Source organism: Melanostigma gelatinosum, assembly GCF_949748355.1.
Source record: "Melanostigma gelatinosum genome assembly, chromosome: 2".
In the NCBI taxonomy this organism is placed as follows: domain Eukaryota; kingdom Metazoa; phylum Chordata; class Actinopteri; order Perciformes; family Zoarcidae; genus Melanostigma; species Melanostigma gelatinosum.
The window spans coordinates 1,762,013-1,779,692 of NC_136635.1; the positions used below are offsets into that span (position 1 = coordinate 1,762,013).

Sequence of the window (17,680 nt, forward strand, 5' to 3'; positions counted from 1 at the left end):
TGAACCGGAACACGGGGGTGATCACGTTGTTTTGCTGCTGATACTAATTATTGATCCTTGATGATCCATATTGGCAGACACAGATCCCTTTGGTATTTGATAGCAGCTGGTCTACTCGGCTCCAGACTATTTATTTTTTGCCACCATCCCAAAAACCATTTAAACTGCCGTCAGTAAACCATTACAAATTGTAAATGTTCTTATTTTACTTTGTTATAGTCATTTAGTGTTTTTTTCCATCATAAAAATACACTATTCAAAAATGAAATAAAAGATTGGTGGGTGCACTGCAGTGTGTGTTGAAACTAGTTCAGAGTCCATGCTCTGTTAGGTGACGTGACACAGAGTGGTTCAGTAGAGACATTCTGAAACTAAACTAGGACAACCACTAGCCTACATCTGGGCGCGCTTCGAAAAACATTGTAGAGACCGGGGATGCCTGGTGTCAGGTATGCACTGGGTGGGTCACGGCAGAGAACCATCTGATATGGGACCTGGCCAGTAGCATGACTTCTCTTCTTAAGTACAGCAGGGTCAAAGGCAGGGCTGACAGAAAACAGGTCCGTCAGGGCACGAGGGGAGGACCGGGATGGGGTGGACTGGGATGGGGTGGACCGGGATGGCATGTTCTCCTGCCAGAACTTCCAATCTGGGGAGGAAGCATTAAACAAACCCTCCCTTGTCCTGACAGTGCTGGCCGAGCAGACACGTTCAGCAGCTCTCTGCATCAACACTCACACAGAAGGATTAGGCCGTTGCTGAAAAGACAACCATGACAAAGGGTTTGGACAAGAGGTGCTGGGTTGTGTGTGCTATGAAGCAATGCCATCATAAGAGCTCTTCAGATAATCAGCTGCGTGGAACTTCTTTTGGGATGACAAGATGATGGAAGTTTAAAACAAGTACATTTCAAACAGGCAACATCAAACATTTCAATAAGATGACGCGATGAAAGCCAGGAACATCCCCGTCACATGCTCAACAGGAGCCCTACCATAGAGCTCTCATAGGCACAGCGAGGCCACAGACATGGTCTGAACAAAGGGTTAATGCTGAGAGAGACGAGGCAGGAAAACGAGAAACATTTTGCAGCCACACGAGTGGATATTATAGACGCTAATTTACATGCTGCAACGATAACCCAAGGAAAACAGGATTAGTCCATCTTTCCATCATTTACCACCACCTGCAGTGTCTGTGGAAACCGGCACCTAAACACCCAGTCCAGCCGTCTGGGAGAGTTAGAAGCCATGGTAATAGTACATGGTAAATGGACTTGTACAGCCACTCAAACCACTCTACCACTCAAAGAGCTTTAGCACTACACGCCATCATTCACACCCATTCATACACTGATGGCCGGGCAATCAAACAAGGCACCACCTGCCCTTCAGGACTGACAAATCCATTCACACAGAAGGCAAAGCTTTCAGGAGCAATTTGGGGTTACGCGTCTTTCCCAAGGACACATCGACATGTACTGGGGGATCAAACCGCCGATCTTCTGATTGGAAGACAACCCGGTCTACTTCTGCCACCCAAGATGTTGCGTGCATTGTCGTGGACACATGCAGTCACTTTCCCAATTTCTGGCATCAATTAGTTTAGCTGCCATATTGTCAGCCACGTGTCTGCCTGGAGTACTCCGTCAGGTTGTTCAGTCGAGAGAGAAAGAGTGTGCGTCTGTGACGGTTTGTAGGAATTAGCTCCAACTCTGGTGACAGAAATTGTGCGAGATGAAAGCTCTCGTTTTCATTCAGGTCCCATGGGAGGCAGCTGAAGGGCCGGGACTCTGCCTCTAAAGCAGCTGACGAGCAAATCTCACAACTGCATTGAGTTTGTTTAGTGATACAAGGCAGGACGGATATAATAGTATTATAAATATGTTCGGGCTGTCACTCTTCATTCAAAATGTACACAGCCGTTTGAACATAGGTCATTACAGTTTGAATATTAACTGTTACTTACATACCGTAAGCACAACAGGTTTCTGTAAGTATTTGCACCGAGTTACATGACGATGTGTTCAAGCTCAGTCAGTAAAATAATGTGTACTGGGCCAAGGTAAAGTATAACTTTATGAAGTGTTTAAGCGTCATCTTGTAAAATGTAGTGTTGGTGATGAATAAATCCAGTTTGAGGAGATGTTTTCACAGCAACATAAATAAATATTAGAGATGAACTAGAAAATGCATTTCCTGCTGAAAATGCGTTGGAATGCTGAACGCTGAAATGAATCTCAAAAACATTGCTGAAAATAGATATCCAATTTTTAAAAAATTGCAAAAAGCTTAATAATTCAAAAAGTTGAAAGATTACAAATATGAAGTCATATCACACCTCTCCTGAAAGAGCTGAACATTTTGATATTTCAACAGTTTCTGTAGCTTAAAAGAATTCCAGCGGTAGTGATATTTGTAGTAGCAGAAGTTGTAGTCGAAGTATTAGTAATTAGAAGAAGTAGTAGAAGTAGTAGTATCAGTAGTCGTAGTAATAGCTGTAGTAGTGGTCGTAGTATTTTATATAACAGTAGTAGTAGTATAATAAGTAGTAGTAGTAGTAGTAATAGTAAAGTCAGTTTTTGAAGTAGCAGTAGTACTAGTAGCAGTCATACTAATAGCTGTAGTAGTATTAGTACTGGTTATTAGTACTGGTAGTAGCAGGAATAGCAGTATTCGCAGTTGTGGTATAAGTAATAATGGTAGTGGTAGTAATAGCAGTAGTGGTAGTAATAATATTTATGGTAGCAGGAGTAATAGTAGTAACAGCAAAAGTTGAAGTAGTAGTAGTAGTAATCATAGAAATATTAGCAGTAGTAGTAGTTGTTGCAGTATTAGTAAGAGCATTCATTATTTCAACAAAAAAGCCTAATTTTGAGCTAAACATTTAAATACAGTCAATCCATGAGGCTTTTATTTTGAAAGGGTGGGACTGGGTGGGGGAGGGAGGGGGAGAGGAGACATAATCATCATGTTAGATAAACACAAACCGGTTATTAAATGACAGGCTCATCACAAGCATTTCAGTTAGGAGGAGGGGGGAAAGACCTCTAAAGATCCCTAAGACCGAATGACTGTATGAGAGAGAGACACACAGAGAGAGAGAGAGGGAGAGTATGTGCGCGTGTGTCTGTGAGTCTGTGTGTTTATCAACATCATTAATTGGCTCAATCGCAAACACCTGTGTGCCTGAAGCCATTTCATGGAGATAAAACAGGGAAACACCTCAAACAAATCATCAAAACTCCCATAACTGTAGCTCCTATTGCTCCGATATTAATAATTGAGGGGAAGAATGAGTTTAAGAACAGATCCTGTAAAAATTGTGTCTGCAGTGTAAAAAATGTGGCTTAACTGGCGATCTAGAAATGGGGTACCGTGTTCTGTGGAAGATGTTTTTGAAGCAAAATTTAACATTGGTCTCTAAGGAGCAGAAAGTTGGTTTTCCTCTCAATTAACGGCTTCAGTGTCAAATGCGGAAATCTGTGGGATTCTACAGTAATTTTTCTACGACAAGGACAATATTAGCTACTTCTACATCCAGAATTATGTGACATCACGCACTCTAAGCTGCGCAATACACACCAATTATAAAGTCAGAAAAGGGCTGAAAATCATAAAAGTTAAATTGCTGCAGTTCAAAAAGTTTAAAAGATATCGGAAAGCTGAATTATGCGGCAATAGTTCAGGGTTTTCTCAACATTTGAAAGTTGAAATGGTTTATGTAGCTGAAAGTATGAAGAAGTTGAAGGATTTGAAAGTTGAAGAAGTTTAAGAGGATTTGAAAATATTCTCCATAGAGATCCCATTCAAAAATAAAGTTGCTAAAAGCTTAATAATTCAAAAAGTTTAAAGGTTAGAAATAAAACGGAAGAAATAGTGGAACTAGAAAAAGCATTTCCTGCTGAAAATGCATTGGAATGCTGAAAACTGAAATTAATCGCAAAAACATTGCTGAAAATAGATATCCAATTCAAAAACAAATTGCAAAAAGCTTAACAACTCAAAAAGTTTAAAGATTACAAATATGAAAAGTCATATCACACCTCTCCTGAAAGAGCTGAACATTTTGATATTTTAACAGTTTCTGTGGCTTAAAAAAATTCATCAGTGGTGATATTTGTAGGAGTATAAGTTGCAGTAGAAGTATTATTAGTAGAAGTATTAGTAGCATTAGAATAAGTACTAGTAGTAGTAGTAGTGATATTTGTAGTAGTAGTAGAAGTTGTAGTAGAAGTATTATTAGTAGTGGAAGTATGAATAATTAGAAGTAGTAGAAGACGTAGTATCAGTAGTCATAGTAATAGCTGTAGTATTGGTCATAGTATTTAATATCACAGTGGTAGTAGTAATAGTAATGGCAGTAGAAGATGTAGCAGTAGTAGTAGTAGTACTAGTAGCAGTCGTACTAATAGCTGTAGTAGTATTACTACTTTTAGTAGCATGAATAGCAGTAGTAGTAGTAATAATATTGATGTAGCAGCAGTAGCAGTGGTAGTAATAGTAGCAACAGCAAAAGTTATAGTAGAAGTCGTAGTAGCAATACTATATTAGCAGCAGCAGTAGTAGTTGTCGCAGTATTAGTAAGAGCATTCATTTTTTTAACAAAAAAGCCTAATTTTGAGCTTGTTTGAATACAGTTAATCCATGGGGCTTTTATTTTGAAAGGGTGGTGCTGGGTGGGGGGGGGAGAGGGGGAGAGGAAACATAAACATAATGTCTGACACACAAAAAGGAAGTTATTAAATGCCTGGCTTCATCACAAGCATTTCAATTAGAATTCACTCTTTGGGGCTTTTATTTTGAAATGGGGTGTGTGTGTGTGTGTGGGGGGGGGGGGTCCTCTAAACGTCTCTAAGTCCTGAATGACTGTATGAGAGAGAAAGAGAGAGAAGAAAGAATTAGTGAGTGTGAGAGCGAGAGAGAAGAAAGAATTAGTGAGTGAGAGCGAGAGAGAAGAAAGAATTAGTGAGTGAGAGCGAGAGAGAAGAAAGAATTAGTGAGTGAGAGCGAGAGAGAAGAAAGAATTAGTGAGTGAGAGCGAGAGAGAAGAAAGAATTAGTGAGTGAGTGAGTGAGTGAGTGAGTGAGTGAGTGAGTGAGTGAGAGAGAGGCTCTGATATCTCTGGCAAACTTTCTCATTTGGAGATGTCCGATGTTTTATCTTTTACAGCTTACATGACTGTTGTCCTGCTCTGCCATGTCTTTCCTAGTCTCTCCCTCTTGTGTCGCGGTGTGTGTAAATGTCACTCGAATCAGGAAACTTATCAGAATCCTCACATCTGATTGGCTGAGCTGCAACACGTAACAGCTGCAACAAATCATGTGTGTGCGGCTTTTATTTTAAAATGGGGTGGGTGTGTGTGTGTGGGGGAGGGGTGGAGGAGGGGGGGAAAGACCTCTAAAGATCCCTAAGACCTGAATGACTGTATGAGAGAGAGACACAGAGAGATAGAGGGACAGGAGTGTATGTGCGCGTGTGTCTGTGAGTCTGTGTGTTTATCAACATCACTAATTGGCTCAATCGTGAACACCTGTGTGCCTGAAGCCATTTGAAAATATTCTCCATAGAGATCCCATTGAAAATAAAAAGCTTAATAATTCAAAAAGTTTAAAGGTTAGAAATATGAAAAGTCATAGCAGACCTCTGGTGAAAGAGCTGAACATTTTAATAGTTGAACGGTTTCTGTAGCTTAAAAAATGAAGGAGAAGAAGAGGTGCGACGGAAGAAATAGAATTTGAACTAGAAAAAGCATTTCCTGCTGAAAATGCGTTGGAATGCTGAAAACTGAAATTAATCGCAAAAACATTGCTGAAAATAGATATCCAAGTCAAAAACAAATTGCAAAAACCTTAATAATTCAAACAGTTTAAAGATTACAAATATGAAAAGTCATATCACATCTCTCCTGAAAGAGCTGAACATTTTGATATTTGAACAGTTTCTGTGGCTTAAAAAAATTCATCAGTGGTGATATTTGTAATAGTATAAGTTTTAGTATAAGTATTATTCATAGAAGTATTAGTAGCATTAGAATAAGTACTAGTCGTAGTGATATTTGTAGTCGTAGTAGAAGAAGTATTATTAGAAGTAGAAGTATTAGTAATTAGAAGAAGTAGTAGAAGACGTAGTATCAGTAGTCATAGTAACAGCTGTAGTATTGGTCGTAGTATTTAACATCACAGTAGTAGTAGTAATAATAGTAATGGCAGTAGAAGATGTAGTAGTAGTAGTAGTAGTACTAGTAGCAGTCGTACTAATAGCTGTAGTAGTATTACTACTTTTAGTCGCATGAATAGCAGCAGTAGTAGTAGCAGTTGTCGTATAAGTAATAGTGGTAGTAATAGCAGTAGTGGTAGTAATAATATTGATGGTAGCAGTAGTAGCAGTAATAGTAGCAACAGCAAAAGTTATAGTCGAAGTAGTAATACTATATTAGCAGCAGCAGTAGTAGTTGTCGCAGTATTAGTAAGAGCATTCATTTTTTTAACAAAAAAGCCTAATTTTGAGCCTGTTTAAATACAGTTAATCCATGGGGCTTTTATTTTGAAAGGGTGGTGCTGGGTGGGGGAGAGGAGACATAATCATAATGTCTGACACACATAAACAGAGGTTATTAAATGCCTGGCTTCATCACAAGCATTTCAATTAGAATTCACTCTTTGGGGTTTTTATTTTGAAATGGGGTGTGTGTGGGGGGGGGGTCCTCTAAAAGTGTCTAAGACCTGAATGACTGTATGAGAGACATAGACAGGGAGAGCGAGAGCGGCTCTGATATCTCTGGCAAACTTTCTCATTTGGAGATTGTCCGATGTTTTATCTTTTACAGCTTACATGACTGTTGTCCTGCTCTGCCATGTCTTTCCTCACCTCTCCCTCTTGTGTCGCGGTGTGTGTAAATGTCACTCGAATCCGGAAACTTATCAGAACACTCATGTCTGATTGGCCGAGATGCAACACGTAACAGCTGCAACAAATCATGTGTGTGCGGCTTTTATTTTAAAATGGGGTGGGTGTGTGTGTGTGTGGGGGGGGGGGTGGAGGAGGGTGGAAATACCTCTGAAGATCCCTAAGACCTGAATGACTGTATGAGAGAGACACAGTGAGAGAGGGAGAGGAGTGTATGTGCGCGTGTGTCTGTGTGTTTATCAACATCACTAATTGGCTCAATCGCGAACACCTGTGTGCCTGAAGCCATTTGAAAATATTCTCCATAGAGATCCTATTGAAAAAATAAAAAGCTTAATAATTCAAAAAGTTTAAAGGTTAGAAATATAAAAAGTCATAGCAGACCTCTGGTGAAAGAGCTGAACATTTTAATAGTTGAACTGTTTCTGTAGCTTAAAAAAAGGGAGGAGAAGCAGTGCGACGGAAGAAATAGAAGAAGTTGAATAAAGATTCGAAGAACGATAGTTCTTTATTGTTGGAATGCTTAACAGCATTCCAACAATAAAGAAACAGGATAACTTAACAGCATTCCAACTATTATGATCCGTTTAACTTCCTAACACAAGCTCTAAGCAGCTTAAAATACATTATTTAAACTAATGCCAAGACTTTTAATCAATGCAAGTATTTACTGTAAAAAATAAATCAGAAAATTCCCTAATAATTTGAATTGTCTTTTGATGGAAATAACCACTGGAGACGACAAAGTCAAGTTGGTAAAAGAAAGGAATGGGGACAGAGGATAAAGGTGCACCTCGTGGTGCCATTTGAAATAGTAAAATGGTTAAATAGAAAATAAGATATCATGGCTTCTTTCTCTGAGATTATTAATGCGTAAAACTTAAGACTTCCAGCTGAAGGAGTGGCTTCATTTGGAATGAAGGGAAACAGACCGCTGGGTTCGTGAAAACACTCCAAATACTGGAGTGACTGGAAAGCTCCTTCCAAAGAAAAAGAGATGGAGAGGGAGGGAGAGCTAGAGCAATGTTTCCATATGCAGACTCAGGCCAGTCTAAAATGGCCTGTTCAAACACACTGTAGAAATTCCATGGAAACATTACGACTGGCACTAAAACCTTTAAGTCAAAGCCAAGGAAGAACAGTCTCCAAATCCAAGTAGTAGCATGAGGTTTACTCAAGTTCACAATGCAGCTTACAGACAGCGTGAGGGTTAATGAGTAGGTGTATGCACAGGAAGTGCTTTCAAACAGAGGTGGCATGTGACCAAGGCAACTGATCACAATCCCCTCAGCCAGAACGAACTGAAATCTTTCAGTCTCCTGAAAATAATTTCCGTTCTTTGAGCCCTATCTCCATACAGGCTTAAAATCTCACAAACCCAATCCGGTTTCAAAAACAGAAACACACAACACTCTTGAATGAGCCGGCGGGTCCTTTAACAAGAGCCTTTCACTGAAGAGGAAATAAAGAGTTCCTTTAGGTCACACGTGTCAAACTCAAGGCCACGTCATTTTATGTGGCCCGCGAATCCGCCAGCAAAAACAAACAAAAAAATATATGTAAAATAATTAAAAGTTCGACTTGAAAATAAAAGTATCCCCATGGTCGAAATTATGAGATAGAAAGTTGTGTTCTGGTAAAGTAGACTCATGCATTAAGGAACCACTCTGTGCAAGTCATTTCAACTGAGAGTTTATTAGGTGTTTGCATTTAGACATGCCCCGCTGATGGGGAAGATCACGTGACTGCCACAAAAGCTCCAGAACAGACACCCAAAAGTGGGTGGTGGAAAAACATGACCCTCCGATTCTGAACTGAATCACAAATGTCAATATTCATGTTGAACGTTGTTTATGACATTGTGTTGACTAAACAAAAGAGAGAAGATAAGTCATTATTGATCCCAAGATGTTACAGCTGCACAAGGATAGAAATAAGTATAGATTAAAAGAGAAAATTTTAAAATAAATAATTTTAAGTTTATCAAATATTCTCAACTGCGAGAGCACATGTGCAGCACCTGGACAGAGTAGAGCATGCGCACACACACACACACACACACACACACACACACACACACACACACACACACACACACAAGAGTACACTTGTTATTGATGTCCAGAATCAGGCATGCATTTGGGCATCGTTTGGATTGAATTACCTAATAAAAACAGTAAGCTTAGCAGACAAAGGTAAAGTACTTGTGTGTATCTTGTACATCATCCCTCAGAGGACCAACGGGAGCGATGCAGCGTGACAAATTCCTGCACTAACAAAAGCACTCACACACACAGCAACTAGGGATCCCCCCCAATACCTGGTTCTAAACAGAACCGATAAGACAGTAGTAAATACCCGGAGTATCGATAAGGTCCGGAGTTCACAGTGCTGCGATCAGTACTTTAGAAGTTATGAAGTGAGATCTCTGTGGAGAAAAGCGGGGTTGCAAACCTCTCTCTGTTCCCATCGTTGCACGAGGAGCGGAGTCGTGCTTTACTCTGACACACACATCGACTCTGGCTCAGGACAGCCTGAGGCTCACATCATGGCAGAGAGAATAAAAAGATCCAGTGTGGCTACAGTTGACTCCAGTAGATGCTGAGAACTCTCGTTGTCACAAACACAATAAAACCCTCAGAAGTGAGTTAGGAAACAAGCAGAAATACTCCATTTTCTACTGTTTTGTGGAGCAGCCGTTAACTTGACCTAAAGCTGTCAAACACACTGCACCTGTAGAGGAGACTCCACTATAAATGAAGAGTCAGTACTAGTGTAGCAGCAGCAGACAGCCTGCTCTGCTGCACAGAGGAGCTTCACCTTTTGTTTCTCCAGAACACACCAACAAGTGATGTTAGTCAGTAAATTACACTTTCACTTCAATATTCTCACACAGAGACAAGACTAACATGCTATACATCAACTGTTTTAAATGTAAAAAGCTGCATACTCACAGGTAGATTTCGAATCAAGTATTGATTGTGAATTGAATCATGAAACAAAACATTCCCACCCAGACAACTCAGTGGATGTGTGGTTGACAGTGTTTACTCAAAAGGATGTCTTCTGTCTTGAAAGTTGGACTTAAAAAGATGCAGACCTCAAATTGTGATGCAGCAATTGTTGGTTCTACTCCTAGTGTTATGGTCCAGTCCGTTTTTTGGTTACTAAAAAGGGTTTTGACAGTACTGCACTACAACGGGAATACATGAAAGGTTTGTTCCATGGATTCTGAATAGTTTATGACTTCAAACTATTTTTTCACATTACCATTCATGTTCACGTATGTCACAGCTTGCACAGCGCCCCTGTGGTGGTTGTACATTGAGTTGTTAGGCTCTGCCACATTGGTTAGAATGAAAAACCTTTAGCCTTCACCTTCCTCAATAGGGTCATGTATTGGGACTAGCTAACTACATGAACATCAAACAATTGAGCACATGTGCTGATCCCAAATACTATCATGGCTCATACTCACTTGTTCCTCAGGACCTGCCAGGCCGCCTCGATGTCCGCATACAGGTTCTTCTCAGAAGGCTTGCCAGTGCTGACTCCGTAGCCCGAGTAATCGTAGGAGAACACGTTGCAGTTGATCCTGGAGCCGAGGCCGATGTAAAAACTGCACATCTGCCCCAGGTCTACAGCGTTACCGTGGGAGAACAGCAGCGTGTACCGACTGTTCGGGGCGCAGCGCACAAACATACACCCGACCCGGTTACCCCGGCTGCTTCTGGTGCTGAACACTTCCACTGCATCGAGCTCTCGTTGAGAGTACTGCCAGTCTGCCCGTTCGGTTAAATGTAAGCTAGCTACCCCATTAGCATCGGTGTGCATCGAGTAAGTGGGCTCCGGCGGTAGGAAAGCTAGCTTGGCCGCGATGCGGCTGGGGCAGGGCGGACAACAGAACAGCCAGCACAGCTCACCAAGAGAAAAGCCATTCATCCTGGGGCCTTGTTCGGGCATGTGACAGGCGCGGGGTTACCCCAATGATTCCCGTTTATTGAATCAAAAGAACAGTTTTCTTCAGGTATGAGGACCTATTTCTTCCACATTAACAGACTTTATCGGACAACGTTCGATGACCGATGGCTCGGTCTCTTGGCAGGGCAGCTAACGCAGTAGCGGGCAGGTAGCTAGCTAACAACAACACTTAGACTTCATAAAGATTAGAGAGTAACAAAAACGCAACATTCCAATTCATATTATTCTACAGCACAAAATAGTGCAGCGATGATTCACGACAGAACAATTCCGCCCTCGAAACACATTACTTGCTATACGTCAAGATTTATTGCTAATGTATTGTAAGAATGAGAACGGCCATTTCTGTAGAATGGAGACAAGCCGGTCTTCCGGTTCAACCGGATATCCTGTTTGGCTTTTATTTTGTTGTTACGGTTTTTTTATGCCAATTTATTTTAGTCATTTTTTTATTTCAGATTACTTGATTGTATTTTGGACTTTAGTTTTATTATAGTGTTGCACTTATTTTGTTATTTCTTATTCTAAGCAGAGTTGTCAAATGATTGTGTCTGTCTATACAACTGTATGTAAAAAAAAGTTGTAAAGAATTCTCAGTGAGCATTTTTCCATTGAAAAGACGATTATTGACTATGGTCTCGGGTGAAAAGATGTTCAAAAGTGAAGTTTTTTTCACTGACTATTTGAAGACGTTGATTAAACGATCACATTTAGACCATATTTCACCAGGATTTGAGACAGTGAAAATGTACTGCTGTGTGCTTCTTACAAACAAAATACAAATTCGTTGTATGAATGTCTTATTAACACATACACTTGTCTACAAACAGCAGACAGTGCAGTCACAACACAGAACAACGAATGTCATCACTATATTTCAATGACAGCAGAAGTATGTGTCCATTTTAAACCCACCTGAGAGGAAGAAGAGGATCAGCTCCACACATACATTTCAGCGCTGCCACTAATCATATGGAAACCAGAGTTTGCTGCATTTGTCAAAGCCTGGAGGAGGGAAGCCATCACTAGATAGACTATGTGTTCAAATGTAACAGACTGCGGAGATGGAATCTGTGCCAAGCAATACGAATACAGCAGAGTAAAGTGCCAATCGCTTAACACCATATGTCTGATATCTGGAACAGATTGGGTAAAGCTCTGTTTTTATTCAAGCATAAGTAGAACATCTAAGTCTGACACCTAACCTAAGATGTCTCACCCTTGCAAATGTATTCTGCACCAGAGTCTGGAACACAAACACTGTAGTCTGCACATGTTTCTAGATTTAGAATTCAGAATTATCCACATAGAAAACAAGACAATGGAGTGGTCTCGTGTGACGTCACAGTTTAGCTGTCGGCCATGTTGGAGTACATGTTGGAGTACACACAGCCACTGGCATGCACGGCTGAGTCGCAGAACCTATCGATCATGGTGAACTTTTGTGCTGTCTTTGGTTGTGGCAGCAGAGCTGATAGAGACAAGAAATCATTCTTTGGTTTGCCAGCGGTCATTACACATCAAGGAAATGACACGAAGGAGCTATCCAAGCGACGTCGCCAGAAATGGCTGTCGCGCATCTCTCGAGATATAAAGGAATCGAATTTGGGGTACACTCGAGTATGTGCGGATCACTTTATAAGTGGTCAGTGATTTTATTTGCAAATTCGTTTGTGAACAGTATTTAATAAAGGAAATATAAATTAAACATGGACATGAGAAGGTTACCGAAGCTTCATCGGCCCGTGACAGCAGTCGGTGCCAGAGACGTGTCGAGCGTGTACAACAGGCGAAACACAGAGATGCAGCCTCAGCATTGCTTGATATGAGTTTAACGTCGTATCATGTATATATATATATGTGTATATATATATATATATGTGTGGGGGGGGATGAAGTTAGGAGTTAGTTGAAAGTGAATTCCTACACACACGCACACAATGACATGCACGTACAATGTAAACAAACACACGTGTCTGTTTGCGCTGAGTAAACATTGAATATTGCTAAATATCGGACCAGATCTGTATATATTTACCCTTCCAATGACGAGATGAGAATTCTCGACGACCGTTGCTTTGACGTCTCGGACCCATCCACTGACAAACTGATTATAAGCGTCGAGCCCTTTGTAGCACTCCAGCTCGTCTTTCGTGTAAGGACTCGGGGTGTTCACGAGATACGCGTAGATGTTGGCGTAGTTTACCGATGGAAGACAAGTAGGATCGGCACTGAAACGATCTGCACTCATCGTATAAGGATCCAAGTTACCAATAACCTTCAATTTGGCAAGGTAGCGAACCTTTGATGCACTATCCAGTGATTCAAAGTATGGTATTTTCGCCGCACTTCCTTGTTTACTCGCCGCCATGGAGGATCTGTATGTACTCCAACATGGCCGACCGACCTGGTAACTAAGGAGATCGTGACGTCAGTGAGACCACTCCATACAGGATCATGAATCTGCCAACATGAAACATCTCATGTCCAATTAAATTCAACCTTTCTCCTCACTTGGCGCATCATTTAAATGTGGAACGGAACTGGGTTTTTTCTCTTTCTTGACTCAGTCCTTCCCTGTCATCATGAACACCGGGCCAAAGTCAAGCCTGGTCTGCCACGTCTTTGTTACAAGGTGAGAACATCTGCTGGTATTTAAAGTGAAACTTTCAAATATTTAGTGAACTAGATGCACATTGTAACTTTAGTCAGTTTCACGGGTTTCCATCTATGATGTTTATCATGACAGCAGTTCTTTACCTTTTTACTGTGAAACCAAGCAATGCTGCAAAACAGAGCAAAGGGGGAAAAAGAATACAGATATTAAATACTACTACTACTAATATTAATAATAATAATAATAGATTCAATCTGTGTCAAACTTTTCAAAATAAGGCTATAAATTGCTTTGCAAAATGTAAGATAATAGAACAGTCACAATAAAAAAGTATGAATAAATGAAGAACAGAAAATTCGAAAAAGCAAGACAAGCCAAAATGTCTGAATAATAATTCAAAGAATCATTTAGAAGCAGATATATCAAATCGTTCTTGCTGCCCTTCTTTACATTAAGGTCATTCATAAGTCGAGGGAACCTTGACAGCAGGACCATCATCATCTTTGTGAATGAATCCTTCATAAAAAGACCAAATAAACTGTACACTGCTGTTCATTTTTCACAATTTCTTTTATTAAAGGTAATCTAAGGAGAGCTCATGAACTTGACTACATTTTGTCTAGAGTATAGATATATATTTTTCTGATGACAGTGTGAGGCGCTTCACACCTGAGCATGTTGTCCTCAAATGCAGCCATTCGTCAATTGCAATCGTTTGTTGTTTTTGTGCAGGTAAGTGCAGAGCACTTAATATCTCCCTGATCCACAGGAACAGTTAGTGTGTTGGACCCTTCCAGTTATACTGCACTTTGCAGTTACTCCAGAAAAGAGAGACAATGCGACACTTTATATGATGCAGGTATTGCTCAGTACTCCTTTCACAAGGCCGAGCTCTGGCACTGTGCTCGGCTGTCAGCTCAGCTGCAGCTGCTCTCTGGCTGATGATTGAAGCTGTGGCTGTGGTTTCAGTAGTGCTCAGGCTATGGCAGCAGTTGTGGTTGTATTTATGGTGCTACTGTAAGCGTATGGCTCTGGTAGCTGTACTATGGCTACTCTTCCTCTTACAGTTTTTCCTCCATTGTTTACAGATTTTCTGAAATAATTCCTCATTCTGTACACAAATCCATAACAAAAGGCCAAACTCCTGCAATATAAAACTCTGAAAACTGAGACACACATTCCATCATATAAACAGACATTTCTAAGAACACGTGAACACTGATGTGAATGGTAAATACTTGTATCAGGGAATGGTAAATGGACTGTACTTGTATATCTCTTTCATCCCACCATCCCATTTATTTTTAGATTTTATTTGTACAGGGACAGTTCACATTAATCGACAGCACACATTAATAAAAACATGACTGTAAATGTGACAGTGTTAGCTAAAAAAGCTAATTTTCAACCGTTGTCCCTGGGCACGGTGTTAAAAGCCGCTAAAAACATTTAAACATTTAAAAACTGTTTAAAAAGACAACAACACAAAAACAAGCAAACAGAGCTGTGCAATACAATCCTGCAGACACAGGATCAAACATGACAGACAAGCAGGCAGGCAGGCAGACAGGCAGACAGACAGACAGACAGACAGACAGGCAGACAGGCAGACAGACAGACAGGCAGACAGGCAGGCTACATACGGACATGGCAGGCATGAGACTGTTAGTGCTGACACACCTGGTTGTTAATGAGCCAGGCTTTGAGGTTGTGTGTGAAGAACCTGTATGTGGTGCTCTGTCTTATGTGTGATGGGAGAGTGTTCCAGGTGACGGAAGCTGTGACAGAGTATGATAGCTGGCTAAACTTGCTTCTCCTGCCTGGGACCACTAGGTCCCCGAGAGCTGTTGCTCTGGTTAGTCTGCTATTGGTCTTTTGTGTTATGAAAGTGCTCAACGGGGGAGGTGCAAGGCCATTCAGAATTTTAAAGGTTAAGCAGCTGTTATGGAATTTGACAAGACTATCCCAACACAGAAGATGGTATTTGGGCAAGATGTTGCAAATGTGGTAGTGTCTGGGCTTGATGTCAAGTACCTTGATAGCCTGCTTATAGACGGACTGTAGGGGCTTCAGGGTTGTGTTGTGAGTGTGTGACCAGGTGGTTAGACAGTAAGTGATATGAGGGAGGATCATTGCATGAAAGTACAGTTTAGCAGCTTCAGTTGTGAGGTTGTTGCGTATGTATCTGAAATTATGTAGACTAAACTTGACCTTTGCCATTACATGCTTCACTTGTTTTTTGTATGTGAGTGTGGAGTCAAGAAGGATCCCCAGATATTTGTAGTTAGGGACCACCTGAAGCTGTTCACCAGATATGTACACAGGATGCTCTGTTGTAATATTATTCACCCTCTTTGAGAAAAACATGCAGACTGTTTTTTTCACATTGAGATGTAAGCAAGAGTCTGACAGCCACTTAGTGACATGGACCATTTCTTCAGTGAGTTTGTCTGCTGCCTGTTTGAGCAGACCCATCTGGCCACCAAAAGCAACCTCACAGCCCCCCTGCCTTTTACCTCAGCTCCTAGTAAACAAAGCCCCACTGTTTACCGCAACCTGCTTCTAGTCCCCGTCCCCACCACCATCCATCACCCCCAAACCAGCCACCACCCAGCCAACCACCTTCGGCGCTCTCCCCAAAGGCGTAGGTGGGAGAGATAGATCGGTCCTCTACCAGGGAGGTAGGATGGTTTGCAATAACTCAGACGACCTAGAATGCAACAGTTCTAGCTGCCGATTCCTCCATACCTTCTCCTTCTGCGAAGGGGCCCATGGCAGACCAACCTGTCCCCACAATCCAACCAAGCGCAACCCCTGCAATTATCTCAATACTGATTTAATTAGCTTCCTCATACAGGTTTCACATATGGCTTCCACCTAGGTTTGCAGGTTAAGTCAGAATCCTCCTACACACTCATTCACTTGTCTCTCCTGATTGAAATGTAATTGTAGTCAGTGTAATTTGCAATCAGCCATCTCAGAGCCTGACACAGTCGATAAACTACTGGCCCAGGAAGTCCAAGACACATTCATGATCAGTCCACTCATTACCCCACATTTTCCCTATTCTTAATCAGTCAAATTGGCGTAACCTGCTAGGAAATATTTAGGGAAAAAGAGACTCATCACAGACCTCATCACCCCAGGGCTCCAGCATCCCAAGCATCAATAGCCTAATTCCCAGGCCGGACTACTCCGTGCAGTACAATCAATCATGCTACATCCCTTATCTGCCTCCGAGGCCAAGGAGACTAGTCACCTAAGGCAGACATCACCAGCGCCTTCAAAGTCCTTCCCACCCACCCTGACTACCGGTACCTTTTCGGTGTCCTCAGGAAGGGTGCATATTACTCTGCCGTGTGCCTGTCATTTCTCATCATGCTACCTTCCTCAACCCCAGCACACGGTCTACACACTCTGACTTTCCTCTTTCATCATACATTTTTTTATAAAATTAAACTAAATAAAAAAATAAAAATATAGGTCCTAGCATGTTCTTGGAAATCTTTGGCATCATCCTTGACTCCGTCTCACTCCAAGCATCCATACCTACCGAGAAAATCCATCGGATATAATTACTCATCTCAAATTTACTGGCCCTAAAATGCACAAAACGCCACCTAAACTACGCCATCCACATCATCCGGGTAGGTCGATCCTCCTTTCAGTTGCCGCCTCCGTTCTAAATATCCATGACCACGTCACATTCGATGAGGCATGCAAACAGAGCTAAAAGTATGGCGCCAGTTCCTCTCCTCTTGGAATGGCATCTCCTTCTTTTATGACGACCATATAACCAAACCAGAAGACACCTAGTTACTCACAGACAGCAGTCCCCTCCATCAGCTTTGGCAGGTTTTGCGGTGGCAAGTGGTTCTCAGCCGAAAGGCCACTCGAATTCTCTTCACCCACCACTTCTTCCACGATCTCAGAAATGTATCCCATAGTCATAGCAGCCATGCTTTGGGGGCACGAATGGTCCAAAGACCATCACAATCTATTCAGACAACAGCGCCATCGTAGACATCCTCAACAAAGGACAGTCTCATCTTTTCGATATACTCCAGTTCAGGCGGAGTCTCACTTTGATTTTGGCTCAGCACCAGCTCGGCATCCAAGCCTCCCACATCCCCGACCATATCATTAAGGATCTCGGCCGCTGGTAATCCCCCGC

At 41.5% G+C, this 17,680-nt stretch overlaps 1 protein-coding gene across 1 annotated transcript in view; it reads right to left on the reverse strand.

Annotated features, from left to right (window-relative positions):
• Positions 1 to 11,177, reverse strand: part of abhd17c (abhydrolase domain containing 17C, depalmitoylase) — a 28,462-nt gene extending 17,285 nt beyond the window's left edge. Inside the window, exon 1 of the mRNA XM_079289053.1 lies at positions 10,387 to 11,177. Coding sequence (XP_079145179.1) covers positions 10,387 to 10,871 — 485 coding nt within the window. The 5' untranslated portion in view covers positions 10,872 to 11,177. The remainder of the gene's footprint in view (positions 1 to 10,386) is intronic.
• Positions 11,178 to 17,680: the final 6,503 nt, after the last annotated feature.